At 43.1% G+C, this 13,784-nt stretch overlaps 1 protein-coding gene across 3 annotated transcripts in view; it reads right to left on the reverse strand.

The window, feature by feature from the left end:
- Nucleotides 1-12,988, reverse strand: part of DDO (D-aspartate oxidase) — a 28,087-nt gene extending 15,099 nt beyond the window's left edge. For all 3 annotated transcript variants that reach the window (XM_075202920.1, XM_075202919.1, XM_075202918.1), the window contains exons 1-3: nt 12,934-12,988; nt 3,405-3,580; nt 1,772-1,880 (exon numbers count right to left, since the gene is read on the reverse strand). In XM_075202920.1, the coding sequence (XP_075059021.1) occupies nt 1,772-1,880; nt 3,405-3,580; nt 12,934-12,935 (287 nt within the window). In that variant the 5' untranslated portion in view covers nt 12,936-12,988. The remainder of the gene's footprint in view (nt 1-1,771; nt 1,881-3,404; nt 3,581-12,933) is intronic.
- Between the last annotated feature and the right edge of the window lie 796 nt (nt 12,989-13,784).

Here is a 13,784-nt window from a genome sequence, read left to right on the forward strand (position 1 = left end):
CGCCATAGACAGTGGGAAAAACAGAGTACAAAAATAGTTTTCCCAATTGCAAAGTGCTGTAGAGTATGCTGGCCCTAAAAAAATAAATTGGCATAATAACAACACGTAAACCCATATGACCAACAATATTGTGCCCAGTGCCGGATTAAGGGAATGGAGGCCCCCCGTGATCCGAGCTGCCCGCACCCCCCCCGGCACTTGCCTCCTTCTCTGGCTCGCTGTACGCTCTTTACTGAGGAGATCTCGTGATCTTGCATTTTTTTTTATTATTCCCAATTACTCAGTTAGAAATTACAGTTACAACAGAGTGTAGTATATCTACCTGCTTCCAGACTACATGAAAACAACCTGACAAGCCTGGAGGCCACTTTTTTCATGTGTCTGTCTTGCCCCCCTTCTACAAAGGGAATAGTTTTGTTTGTGGTTAATCAAATTACACCATATTATTCTATAGGTACGTCTACAGGGCTACATTTGTGCCATAATTGTTTTGACCACATCATGCTCAGGGGTATTTAAGGGGGTCATGCAAGCTTTACAAACCAAGCACCCTGTCGCAATAAGAAATGTTTTGTAGGGATTTTCTGAAGGGACTCGGAAGCTTTCATATTGCAGCTTCATCCAAGAACCAAGAGTAATGTCTGAACATTCCTTGGTGTAAATATTGCAATATCAATACAGGACTACTTATTCTGTTACACATCTCCAGTGCCTCATCTTCCAAGGTCTGTAGTCTTAGTGGCCTCATGCTTTTCATGCAGTCTGCGCTGCGTCTTCATTTTTAGGACCATGCACGCCATATTGTTTTGTTTTTCAGGAAGATTTCCAGTCATCCACATAGGCAGATGAGATCTAAAATGATCCATCATCTTATTCATCTCTGTTTACTGTGGATTATAAGTGCTGCTGACCTTAGGGCCGCCATACAAGCCTTTGCAGTTATAGCACGTGTCCTTTATCCTTTCCTGTGAGGTTTACTGACACCATGTTAGGGTCTATGCTTGGCTGCCTGGTGGCAGTATGGTGGCATCACATTTATTATGCATCTTACACACTGATGGATGTAAAAGAAAGCTCAGCTTAATAATGGTGTAAAAGAAATGGTGTAAAAATGTCCGCTATGGTTATAACCATAGTTACCTACACTCCTGGAATATCCGGGAGACTCCCAAATTAGGGGACTATCAAAAAGCAGTTCACTCTCAGGAGAGTGCTTACCAGCTCTGTGCGGGTGGGTACATGATGTGAATTGTGTCAACAAGCATGAACCACATCACTAAACACCGAGTAACAGGTGCAAGATGACAAGAATTGTGTCATGATACCCGTTTACTGGGGTGAGCAAGGCTTGATGATAGACTGTCCCACCCACTTGGAGTGCCATTATACCCGTTTACTGGGGTGAGTGAGGCTTGATGATACAACTGTCCCACCCACTTGGAGTGTCATCAAGCCTCACGCACCTTATCTCCAGTTGTCAAGAAGCGAGGTAGGAAAAGTAGGCCAGTATGTTTGTGACATGTATAACAAGGTGAATGCTCTTTTTTGGCTTCTGCTATGGTTGCAATTTTTCAGAACAGTAATAGGAACAATGACCAACACTTCAAAATTGAATGCCACATATATGAACAAATCCTGGACATTTTTATGATTTAGAATCTGGAACATGACTGACAGGTCACGCTGACTGTATAAAGCCAATATAAGAATGAAGTTTTGTGTCGCACACCGCATTGTTAAATACATAGCAATCTGTGGTACATTTCCTTACCCTGAAAGCAAGTTAACACCAGCTTCAGCAGCCTCTGGTGAGTTGGCAATTTTAAACAAGTAGTCAAAAGTCTCCTTGAACCAGTCTTTCTGTTGATGAAGTGGTGTGTCTAAATAAAACAAAAATGATTTATACTAATTAAATATTATTAATAAATAGTATTATTACTACAGACATGAATTAAAAGAGCAGCTAACCAAACATATGGGAATTTAAAATAGTTAATTGTTTCAATTTAACTTAATTTGAAATCTTTGTTAGCAATTAAGACATTATCACAATTAGTTGGCATCAAGAAGATATTTTTAGTCATACATGATACTCTATGGCACTTCATACAGATCTTTCCCACTCTCAGCATTTATTTGGATTTTTCCATTTGTTAGTTAGCTAAGTTGACAATCCTGGGGCCTGATTCATTAAGGATCTTAAATGAAGAGGATTCTTATTTCAGTCTCCTGGACAAAACCATGTTACAATGCAAGGGGTGCAAATGAGTGTTCTGTTTTGCACATAAGTTAAATACTGCCTGTTTTTTCATGTAGCACACACATATCAACTTTAAATTTCAGTGTACAAATAAGCTATCAAGTATTTGTGTGCTACATGAAAAAACAGGCAGTATTTAACTTATGTGCAAAACAGAACACTCATTTGCACCCCTTGCATTGTAACATGGTTTTGTCCAGGAGACTGAAATAAGAATACTCTTCATTTAAGATCCTTAACGAATCAGGCCCCTAGTCCTTATGGAATAAGTCCCCTTGTCCATTTTGATCATAGTGGAAAACAAAGTATGTTGTAATTTATACGAGATGTTTTCAAAAGTCAGTTTTGGTGTATGAACCATTGTCACAAATGCAGCATGTGCTGTAAGTGTCATTTTAGACTCCTCTTGTGTGTATGTCGTATGCTTTTGTATGGGATTTGTGAAATTTTATATGCTATTTTGCTAAGAAGTTTTGTTGCACTGTTTACACACGATATAGGGAATAATATCCTTTGGAACTAGAAAGAAAATGGAAACTATTAAATTGATGCATAAAGGGAAATGAAAACACTGTGGTTCCAGAATTAAACAATTAGTTTAATGCATCATATTGCTTTTTTGTGATTTCTACAGTTTGATTAGAGCACCTTCCTTTTCATGCTGTTTTCTAATTATTCAGCAGATTAAAACTCCCATGGGCGCTAGGGAGGTGCTCAAACCATGAGCCTCCATAATTCATACATTTTCATTCTTGAAGACTCACCAAAACACACATATTTCCCTATCCATCTATCACAAGACTTTAACTCTTCACAAGAAAATAAACAAGTGTAGCATGATAAATATATTAATATGCATAGCAAGTCTCATACTGTTGGTATATCTCAGATTAAACAGCAAATATCTGCATCCAAGCTTACTTTTTCTCTTATCAAAAGGATACTTACACCACTGAAAGAGAAGGTCTGTAACCCCTTAGGGCCATGGGCACCTAACCACCCCATGTTGTGTGGTGTAAAAGTGCTGCAATATTAGAAGAGGGTGTGGTTAGTGGACAGCAGGGCTTGGGGTGTAGGTTCTGTGGCTACAGGTTTTAATAAATCAGTCAGCTCTTATATAAAAGCATTGGAAGAAGCCATTTACCAGGATATGTATGAGGGATGAGGCATCCAGCTGCAACATCACCTGTGGTGTTTGGAGAGAATTTCTCAGAAATAACAGTGACCAAACACTGTGGAAGAGATTCAGTGATGCAAAGTGCTGTTGAAAGACCAACCAGTCCTCCTCCAATTACTGCAACTCGTATCTTCTGTGGTGACCTAGTGGAAAACATTACATAGTTGTTTAAGTTGCAATAATACATATGTCCATAAAAGTCAAACTTTCATCCTCAAAAACACTAATTCATCCAGGGGAGGTCACAAACAGTATTAAGCAAATTCCACTTTGCCTTGAAAGAGAAAAAAATCCTTCATGACCACATACTGGTAAACAGTCTATTCCCTAGAACAGGCTTGGCTAACCTGTGGCACTCCAGGTGTTGTGAAACTACAAGTCCCAGCATACCCTTCCAGCAATAATGTGCTATACATTGGCAAAGCATGCTGGGGCTTGTAGTTTCACAACACCTGGAGAGCCACAGGTTAGCCAAGCCTGCCTAGAACAACATGCAATATAATGATATTAATGCTAGTAGCCCTATATTTTTTTGTTACAATCATCTCTTACATTTTTCTGCAGGGTCTGACAATACCAGTTCTTGAAGGCAGAAGAAGTATGGTGTTGTATTGCCATCGATAGACATGATTTTGTAGCAGTAGGTGCTTGGCCAGTGAACACAGGTATAATAATTATACATATAATCAAAATACAGTTTAGTGTTTTTACAGACTTACATTTGGCTTTTTGTAGATATCTTATTCTGCTCATTGTCTTCTATTCAGTTCACACATCCACAGATACACACACTCAGTGTGGTGCTAAAGAAAACCTTAGAGTTGCATAGTTCTAGTTACATAAGAATATTGCACTCTCTCTCTCTCTTGTCACATCTCAAGTCCACCTCTCCTCTGTCACATATTCCCTCCCCTCATCATATAAGGTGCCACACCTTTCTGCCCTGGTCACGTATGTCATCCACCATAATTTCCTCCCTCCACCACTATTTCCACTGGTTCCTACCTATGTTAGGAACCCCTCCAGCCGGCACAACACAACCCGGAATCTACTCTGCCAATCGGGTGTTCACTGGAGCCCCTGGTGGTGGGGACAGACTGGGCTGCAGACTGACAGAGGGTCTTGAAGTGTGTACCGGCTGGGGACAACCCAGGCAAGCGAGTGAGGTCCACGCAGAGGTCAAGGGCCGGCAGCAGGTAGCAATTCCAGTTAACAAGCCGGGGTCAGGGGTCACAAGCAGATAGCAGAAACGGTAAACAGGCCAGGGTCACAGGATACACAAGCGAAGTCCAATTCCAAGCCAAGGGTCATACACGGGAGATCAGCAGAAGTTCAGTAGACAGGAACGGGAACAAGCAGGTCAGCAGACTGGAGAGCAGAAGCTATAACCGGCAGTGAGGCTGCAGACCTCACTGCCTTAAATGTACAGGTGAGCCAATCAGAGCCTAGCTCTGCAACTTACTCCCAGGAGCTGACTAAAAAAATAATTACAGCCTAATAGCCAGCAGGCTATTAGGTCCCTCTGCGCACGCGCCCGGCTGTCCCCTGTTGCCGGGACGCGGTGCTACTCTGCAGGGCGTCCGGCCGTTGAAGGGAAGTGACGTCCCGGTCGTCATGGTGACGGCCGGGAAGCTGGGGCAGGCAGGAAGCGAGCCGCGGCGGCTGTGAGTACCGCCGCGGCTCGTGACAGTACCCCCCCCCCCTTGAGGAGGGGTTAAGGAACCCCGACATCCAGGTTTCCTTGGAAATTTTTTGAAGAATTCCTTCAACTGTTTAGGAGCATGGAGTTGTCTTCGCGGAATCCAAGACCGTTCTTCTAACCCACAATTCCTCCACTGCACTAAGTGCACCTGCCCTTGCACTTTTTTCAAATCCAGGATTTTCTGAACAACGTATCTCTGTGGCTTGCTTGAATTTCCCCCAGGCACACTTGAAGACTGAGTTTGGCTAGGATATAGTATCGGTTTCAACAGCGAACAATGAAATGTGTTGGGGATTCTTAAGGAGAATTTTTAGCCTAAATGCAACAGAATTAACCTGCTTGACGATAGAAAACGGCCAGATGAACTTAGGGCCCAACTTCTTGCAAGGCTGTCTAAGCCTGATATTTTTTGTAGACAACCAAACTTTCTGGCCCACCTTGAGGGAGCAGATGGTACGATGGCGGTCCGAATTTTTTTTTGCCACAAATGAGGCTTGTCTTAATGATGACTGGACCTTCTTCCAGATAACTCTGAGATCCCTGGCCGTGGAGCGGATCTCCTGGATACTAACGGACTTGAGTGAGTATAAAGAGTTAGACCTGGGGTGAAAATCATAGTTGCAAAAAAATGGAGAGGTTTTGGTAGATGAGTGACAGGAATTATTATAGGCAAATTCCGCCCAGGGTAACAAGGAGGACCAGTAGTCATGGAACTCTGATGTGTAGCAACGTAAAAACTTCTCCAAGGACTGGTTAGCCCTCTCAGTTTGCCCATTTGATTGAGGGTGATATGCGGATGACAAACTGACCTTGATTCCGAGAAGGGCACAGAAGGATTTCCAGAATAGTACTTTGAACTGAGACCCCCGATCAGAGACGATGTCAGTAGGAAGTTCATGGAGCCGGAAAATGTGTTGAATAAATAAGACGGCCAAATCTCGAGCAGTAGGGAGTCTGGTTAACGGAATGAAATGAGATATTTTACTAAACCGGTCTACCACGACCCAAATGGTATTGTGTCCTCTAGAGAATGGCAGATCCACTATAAAGTCCATGGACAAGTGGGTCCATGGTTTTGCAGGAATGGCCAAAGGAACCAACTGACCTACCGGACGAGTCCTGGGAATTTTGTTTCTGGCACAAACCTCACAAGACAGGACGTGATCCTTGACGTCAGCAGACACAGATGGCCACCATACAGTACAGGAAAGAATTTCCAAGGTTTTGAAGACTCCAGGATGCCCAGCAGTCTGATTATTGTGTGCTTCCGCAAGGACTGCCTTCCTTAGATGAACTGGGACAAACAAGCATCCTACTGGAGTATTATCAGGAGCGAATTTCTGAAACCTTTGTAGGGTACAGCTTAGGTCTTGGGTCAACCCAACATGGATCACGGATATGGGAACAATAGGCTCTGGGCTAGTAACCGGAGCATGATGTGCCAGGAAACTTCTGGACAGGGCGTCTGCTTGGACATTCTTAGAACCAGGACGGTAGGTGATTATAAAGTTAAACCGAGTGAAGAACAGTGACCAACGAGCCTGTCGGGGGTTCAGTCGTTTGGCTGACTGTATATACTGCAGATTCTTATGATCCGTGATAACGGAGATCTGGTGTGCAGCGCCTTCCAACCAATGTCGCCATTCCTCAAAGGCCCATTTAATTGCCAACAGTTCTCGGTTTCCCACGTCATAGTTGGTTTCCGCTAAAGAGAACTGACGGGAAAAATAGGCACATGAATGTAAGCGTCGGGTATGGGGATCTTTTTGTGACAAGATGGCCCCAGCACTGACGTCAGAGGCATCTACTTCAAGAATAAATGGTACCTTAGGATCCGGGTGTCTAAGGACCTGAGCAGACACAAAGGCTTTCTTCAGGGTTTCAAATGCAGTTATTGCCTGTGGTGACCAAACAGCTGGATCACTTCCCTTGCGGGTCAAGGTGACAATAGGAGCCACGATATCAGCAAAGCCGCCAATAAATCTCCTGTAATAATTGGCGAATCCCAGGAATCTCTGGACCGCCTTGAGGTTATTCGGTTGTACCCAATCCAGGATTGCTTGGACCTTGGTTGGGTCCATGGAGAAACCTTCTGAGGAGATTATATAGCCTAGGAAGGATATCTTCTGGACCTCGAACTCGCATTTCTCGAGTTGAGCGTAGAGATGATGTTCCCGCAATTTCTGTAGGACTTGTCTAACATGACCCTGGTGCACTGACAATGATTCTGAATATATGAGGATGTCGTCCAAGTAGACAACAACGAAGTGTCCCAGAAACTCACGTAACACCTCATTAATCAAATCCTGGAATACTGCAGGGGCATTACTAAGGCCAAACGGCATGACCAGATATTCGTAGTGGCCCGAGAGCGTGTTGAATGCCGTCTTCCACTCATCACCTGCTCTAATACGTATGAGGATATAGGCACCACGAAGATCAATTTTTGTGAAGATAGTTGCCCCTCTTAGTTGGTCAAAAAGTACGGAGATAAGAGGAAGGGGATAGGTGTTCTTAACCGTAATGAGATTCAGCCCTCGGTAGTCGATACAGGGTCTGAGACCACCGTCCTTCTTGGATACAAAGAAGCACCCTGCTCCTACTGGGGACTTGGATGGCCTGATGAAGCCTTTCTCCAGGTTTTCGTTAATGTATTCCTGCATGGATTTGGTCTCTGGACCGGAGAGAGAGTACAAGCGTCCCTTGGGTAATTTAGAACCCGGAATGAGCTCGATGGCACAGTCGAAATCCCGGTGCAGTGGTAGAGTGTCAGCAGCCTTTTTGGAGAAAACATCCCAGAACTCATGATACTGTGAAGGAAGCTGCTCCGGAATAGGCTGAATCACACGCAGAGGTAGTGTCAAGCAAGACTGTGTACAATAAGAGCTCCACTGGACAATTTCTCCTTTTACCCAATCCATGACAGGGTTATGGCGGGATAGCCAGGGATGGCCCAGAATCAAAGGAACTGACGGACATTCGATAAGGAGGAAGACTATGGATTCCGAGTGGAGAGCTCCAATGTTCAATTGTAGTAATTCCAGCAGAGCGGGCAAACTCAAAGTCAAGGAAGTTGCCAGCAGCTCCACTGTCAATGAAAGCCGACAGATTCACCGAACCGGCACTAGACGTGAGTTGTGCAGGAATTAACATAGCATTTTTTGAGGAAACAATTTGCAGACCTAGGTGAACCTTCCCCTCGTTCCCTAGGCATGCTCTTTTCCCGGCTTATTTGGGCAGGAACGGGAGAAGTGGCCCTTAGTGCCACAATAAAGACATAGGCCTTGTGATCGCCTCCTGTCTCTTTCCTCAGAGGAGAGACGATACGCTCCAAGTTGCATAGACTCCTCGTCATCCGTGACAACAGGAATCAAGGCAGATGGAAGAGAAGATGCCTCCTTCTCAGACTTGCGTTCCTTAATTCTTCTGTCAATTTTAATGGCGAGGTGCATCAGATCCTCCAATGAGGTAGGAGTCGGGTATTGCACCAAAGAGTCTTTAATCTGTTCAGACAGACCTAGACGGAACTGACTACGTAAGGCGGGATCATTCCATCCACTATCAGGTGACCATCTACGAAATTCAGCGCAGTATTCCTCTGCCGAACGCCGGCCTTGTTTCAAGGCCCGTAGATGAGCTTCAGCGGAGGCCATACGGTCCGGGTCATCATATAGTAGACTTAATGCCTCGAAGAAAGCGTCCACTGACTGCATGGCAGGACTGGTCTGCGGCAAGGAAAAAGCCCAGGACTGTAGAAGGGAAATGATAATCCCGACTATTTGCTCCTCTGAACCGGAGGAACGGGGTCTCAACCGAAAATAGAGCTTGCAGCTCTCCCTGAAATTCCGGAACAGGGATCTATTTCCAGAGAACCGGTCCGGTAAATTCATTTTGGGTTCACAGGTGGAATCTGCAGTGGATTGCGAGGTTTTTGCAAGTTCCTACTGAACGGACAAACGCTCAGCCAATCCCTGGATCATCTGGTACAAGGACTCAACATGGCCTGCTAAGGCTTGCGCCGAAGACGGTGTGGATCCGCTTCCATCCATCACAACCTCGTCTCAGTGTGTGGGCTGGTTATAATGTTAGGAACCCCTCCAGCCGGCACAACACAACCGGGAATCTACTCTGCCAATCAGGTGTTCACTGGAGCCCCTGGTGGTGGGGACAGACTGGGCTGCAGACTGACAGAGGGTCGTGAAGTGTGTATCGGCTGGGGAGAACCCAGGCAAGCGGATTGAGGTCCATGCAGAGGTCAAGGGCCGGCAGCAAGTAGCAATTTCAGTTAACAAGCCGGGGTCAGGGGTCACAAGCAGATAGCAGAAACGATAAACAGGCCAGAGGTCAGGGTCACAGGATACACAAGCGAAGTCCAATTCCAAGCCAAGGGTCATACATGGGAGATCAGCAGAAGTTCAGTAGACAGGAACGGGAACAAGCAGGTCAGCAGACTGGAGAGCAGAAGCTATAACCGGCAGTGAGGCTGCAGACCTCACTGCCTTAAATGTACAGGTGAGCCAATCAGAGCCTAGCTCTGCAACTTACTTCCAGGAGTTGACTAATAAAATAATTACAGCCTAATAGCCAGCAGGCTATTAGGTCCCTCTGCGCACGCGCCCGGCTGTCCCCTGTTGCCGGGATGCGGCGCTACACTGCAGGGCGTCCGGCCGTTGCCTCGGCAACGGTCGGGAGTTGGAGGGACGCTGGGGCAGGCAGGAAGCCATCTACAACAGTGTCCAGAGAAAGAGGGCGCCATTTTTCTGCACAGCTCACATGACACGGCTCCTGCTCAGGTTCATGTTATTCCTCTTGCCTCCCCTTGTGGAAGCCCCTCTTCCTGTCACAGTGGACCATTGCTGCGCATGGCCCCGTCTTGGCCCTGCAGTAAAGAATCCTTTTTCTAGCTGGAGATCTCTTTTAACCACAAGTGGTGGACTTGTGTCCTCTGTGGAGACCTTAAACTGAACTGGGTGATACAGAATTTTTGGTATGAGCCATAGTTATACACAGTGATCATGTCCCTCCTCAATCTTTGCTAGTTTAAATAAATTGAACAGTCTTTGTTCATAACCGAGATCTTCCATACCCTACATTGATTTATTTGCAGCTCTCTGCATTCTCCAGTTCAAGAACATCTTTTTTTGTAAATTGATGCTCAAAATTAAAATGTGTATTTAGGGTGAGGCCACACCAGAATCTTATAAAGGGGCAAAATTATACTTTTCTCTCTTATCCCCTTTAATACATACAATTATCCTGCAGGCTCTGGATGCAGCAAAATTGGCACTATTGCCCAATCTATAATCTACAATTATCCCTAGATTGTTCTTCGTCAAAGATTCGCCAATAGTGATCCACCTAAGGTGTAAACTGCATACAAACAGCCCCCATAACCGTATATTTAACCCCCACCATCTGTTGCTACTTAATCCAATTAAACGAGGTCCAATTGTAAGTACAAGACATCTTGTATGAACAATGAATTTTAACTTTTACATGATATCTAATCAAATTAAACAGCATTGGTCCCAAGACAGGACCCTAGGGTATCCCACTTGTAACCTTTGCCTAATAAGAGTATGAACCATTGAGATCTAGTCTCTGTACACATTTAGTTACATGTTGTATTTTCTACACCAATAGTCCTTAACTTTTACATTAAGCATCTTGAGGTAGATTGTTAAATGCATGTGAAAAATCTAAATAAACTAAATTCACTACCAACCCTCTGTTCGATTTTCACAAATGCAAATAGTTTGACAAAGTTTTTCATTGAAAGGGCTAATTACATACATGTTTACATTTTCATTATGTAGAATTCAATAAAAATATGTCTCATTAAAGTTTTAGTATAAAATATCTGAAATTTCTCAATCAGGTACTTCAAATGCCAACAACTCGAGCTCTCCAATTTTGCTTGCAAGACTAGATTCTAGCACTTGTGACCATACATTTAAGTTGGTTATTAGTCTATAAATTCAGTTCTTTTGTTTTATTTATGTGACTTGTATACCAAGTTTCTGTTACATGGACTTCCTTGTCAGTTGCCATTATATACACCCCATTTCATCGCCTACCACTGCACCCACTGCTATTCACATTCAGTCTTTGGCTTTTTATGCATCTATTCACAGGGACGAATCCAGATGGGGGTGATCAGGACGATTGCTCCTGCTAGCACACACTGCATAGATGTAGATGTGCCTGTTAAGAGGCAGGTAGAGGATTTTGCCTGTCCACTCCGATTATATTTAAAATACAAACATTTTTGCGACTGTCCCAGGACATACGAGGTATGTTCCAATTATCCTTGCAGTCTTAGCAAAGTCCTGACTGAGAAGGACAGTCAAACAAAATTGGGACTACACCACCAGAATCGTGACAGTTGGAAACAATTGCCTGTGTATTTGAAGGGGATGGGTAGTTAGAGAGCAACCTAGCAATGTCTCAAATAATAGCCACACCCCCTTTCCATTGCATACCACTCTGGCGGCATGTTGTGGGAACCCCCTCTAGAATTCCTACGTTTGCTCCTACAGCCTGACTCATTTTCACAATGCAATAAAATGTTTCTGTTTTTCACAAATAATTTGCTACTGAAATAACCTGGGCTCAGTCAATTAACAGAATATAAAGGTATCTTTTTAAAGTTGGCCAAACAAGGGTGGATGCCGTTGGTTGTCCTCAGTGCTGCGTTACAGGATCGGTGCCCAATTTTAATCTCTTCTGGAACATATTAGGGGATGTAAGTGTGATTGGAAGATATACGCAAACACAAGCCAATAGTGGTCATATTTTTCTGCATTTACGAACATGCCCAACAATGATCTAATTTCAAATGGGTTATTATAAAGCATCTGGGGCGTTATATAAGACCAACTGCTGAATATCACAGTGTGTGTAGCCAGCATTACATTATCTAATTTATTCCAGGTTACTACAATTTGAAACCAATAGAAACACAGAATTATCACATGCATACATGCCATCTTAACTCCTTTTTACAGTAAACTACACTGAGTTGCTACACTATTCTGAATGATTCTTACTTTGAAAAATGTATTTGCACTAAAGCAAGCTTGGCAAACCTGTGGCTCTCCAGGTGTTGTGAAACTACAAGCCCCAGCATGCTCTGCCGGTAGACAGTCAGCCGATACCTGGAGAGCCACAGGTGGGCCAGGTTTGCAAAAGGAATACATAGTTGCCAATATTTTAAAATAATATGCAGGAACACTTTGCTGTTGAGCAGGTGCCTCTAAGCTTGCCATGCACTGTATTGAGTACTAAACTTCGCATTAATGTATATTTTTGCTTATCTTCAATAACTATTAACTGAAGCCCAGAGGATAAGCATAAATAGGGAGATGTAAATTATACAGAATAAGAAATTACACTGTGCAGTTTGACTCTCCCTGAACTTAGGGACAATTGGAAACTATCAGGTTAAAATGATGTAGTAAATTTACTATATGTTATATGACACAACAGCTTATAATGGGCAATATACAGGTCCAGATAAATATACTTTGTGCATGATAAATTAAATCTATAAGTGCAGAAGACAATTCCGGCTTTAACACTTAACAATCACTAGCCCTTTTCCTTGGATCAACCACATTATATGGCAACAAAGAGAAGTCTTAATGGACAGTAACTGATAATAGTTTATATAATCTATAACATATTAACCTTATAGAAAAACAATGTTTTAGAAGAGAACTTGAACATTTAATGTATGTGATAATATACTGTTACAGACAGTGAAGTGGAATTGTGAAAACAACAGTTACCTACATTATAGATGCTGGAGCTCAGTGGACTAACGGACCTTTGTTGATGTCACGATCACGTGACCAGACTCATGAGTCATAATTGGGAGGAGTAAAGCAGGTTGTTTCTGTGCAGCCCTAGTCAACCTGACTCCTGTGTCTGGTTTCACTGTATATTACTGTGGTTCTTATATGTTGCCCTGACAGTTCTTCGTTGAAATAAAACATTTGCTTTCAAACCTTTAAAGTATGTGTTTGGTGTGATGTGTGATATTTAACATATATTGTATGTGTTGTATGCTATCTAATCCAAATTAAATCTGAATTTTTTAGACTGAAAGAACCTCTTGTGTGTGATGTTCACAAAAACTATGTGTTGGCTGCTTTCTAATCCATATTAAGGGCCTGATTCATCTTGGAACGCAGTGTGAACGCAATTTGTGGTTTTAAAAATCGGACTTAAGTTGCACGTATGTGCGCATATATTCAAGTACAAACGTTTCCATTTGGATAAGGGTATAAGTATGCTCTAGCTATTCGTTACTTGCTATATGCAGATAAAACAGACTGCAGGATATGCATATGTGTAATATTAAGTCCCATCAGAACGCATGCAAGAAACAAACTATTAAATACATTAACAATTCTTAACCCTATAATCATTATTAAAAATACATTTAAAAAATATTATTTTTTTTCCATCAAATACATAAATCAGGATGTTTTTAAAGCATACTGTAAATTAAATGCATTTTTACAGTTTCAGACATATGTTCTGGAATGTATTCACGTCACTCATCACTATCAGTCGGCACTTACACTTGCCCGCGTACCTAGAGATGCCCAAGGCTTAAATCGTACGAATGTGCGTGCACT

Source organism: Mixophyes fleayi, chromosome 3, assembly GCF_038048845.1.
Source record: "Mixophyes fleayi isolate aMixFle1 chromosome 3, aMixFle1.hap1, whole genome shotgun sequence".
NCBI lineage: Eukaryota > Metazoa > Chordata > Amphibia > Anura > Limnodynastidae > Mixophyes > Mixophyes fleayi.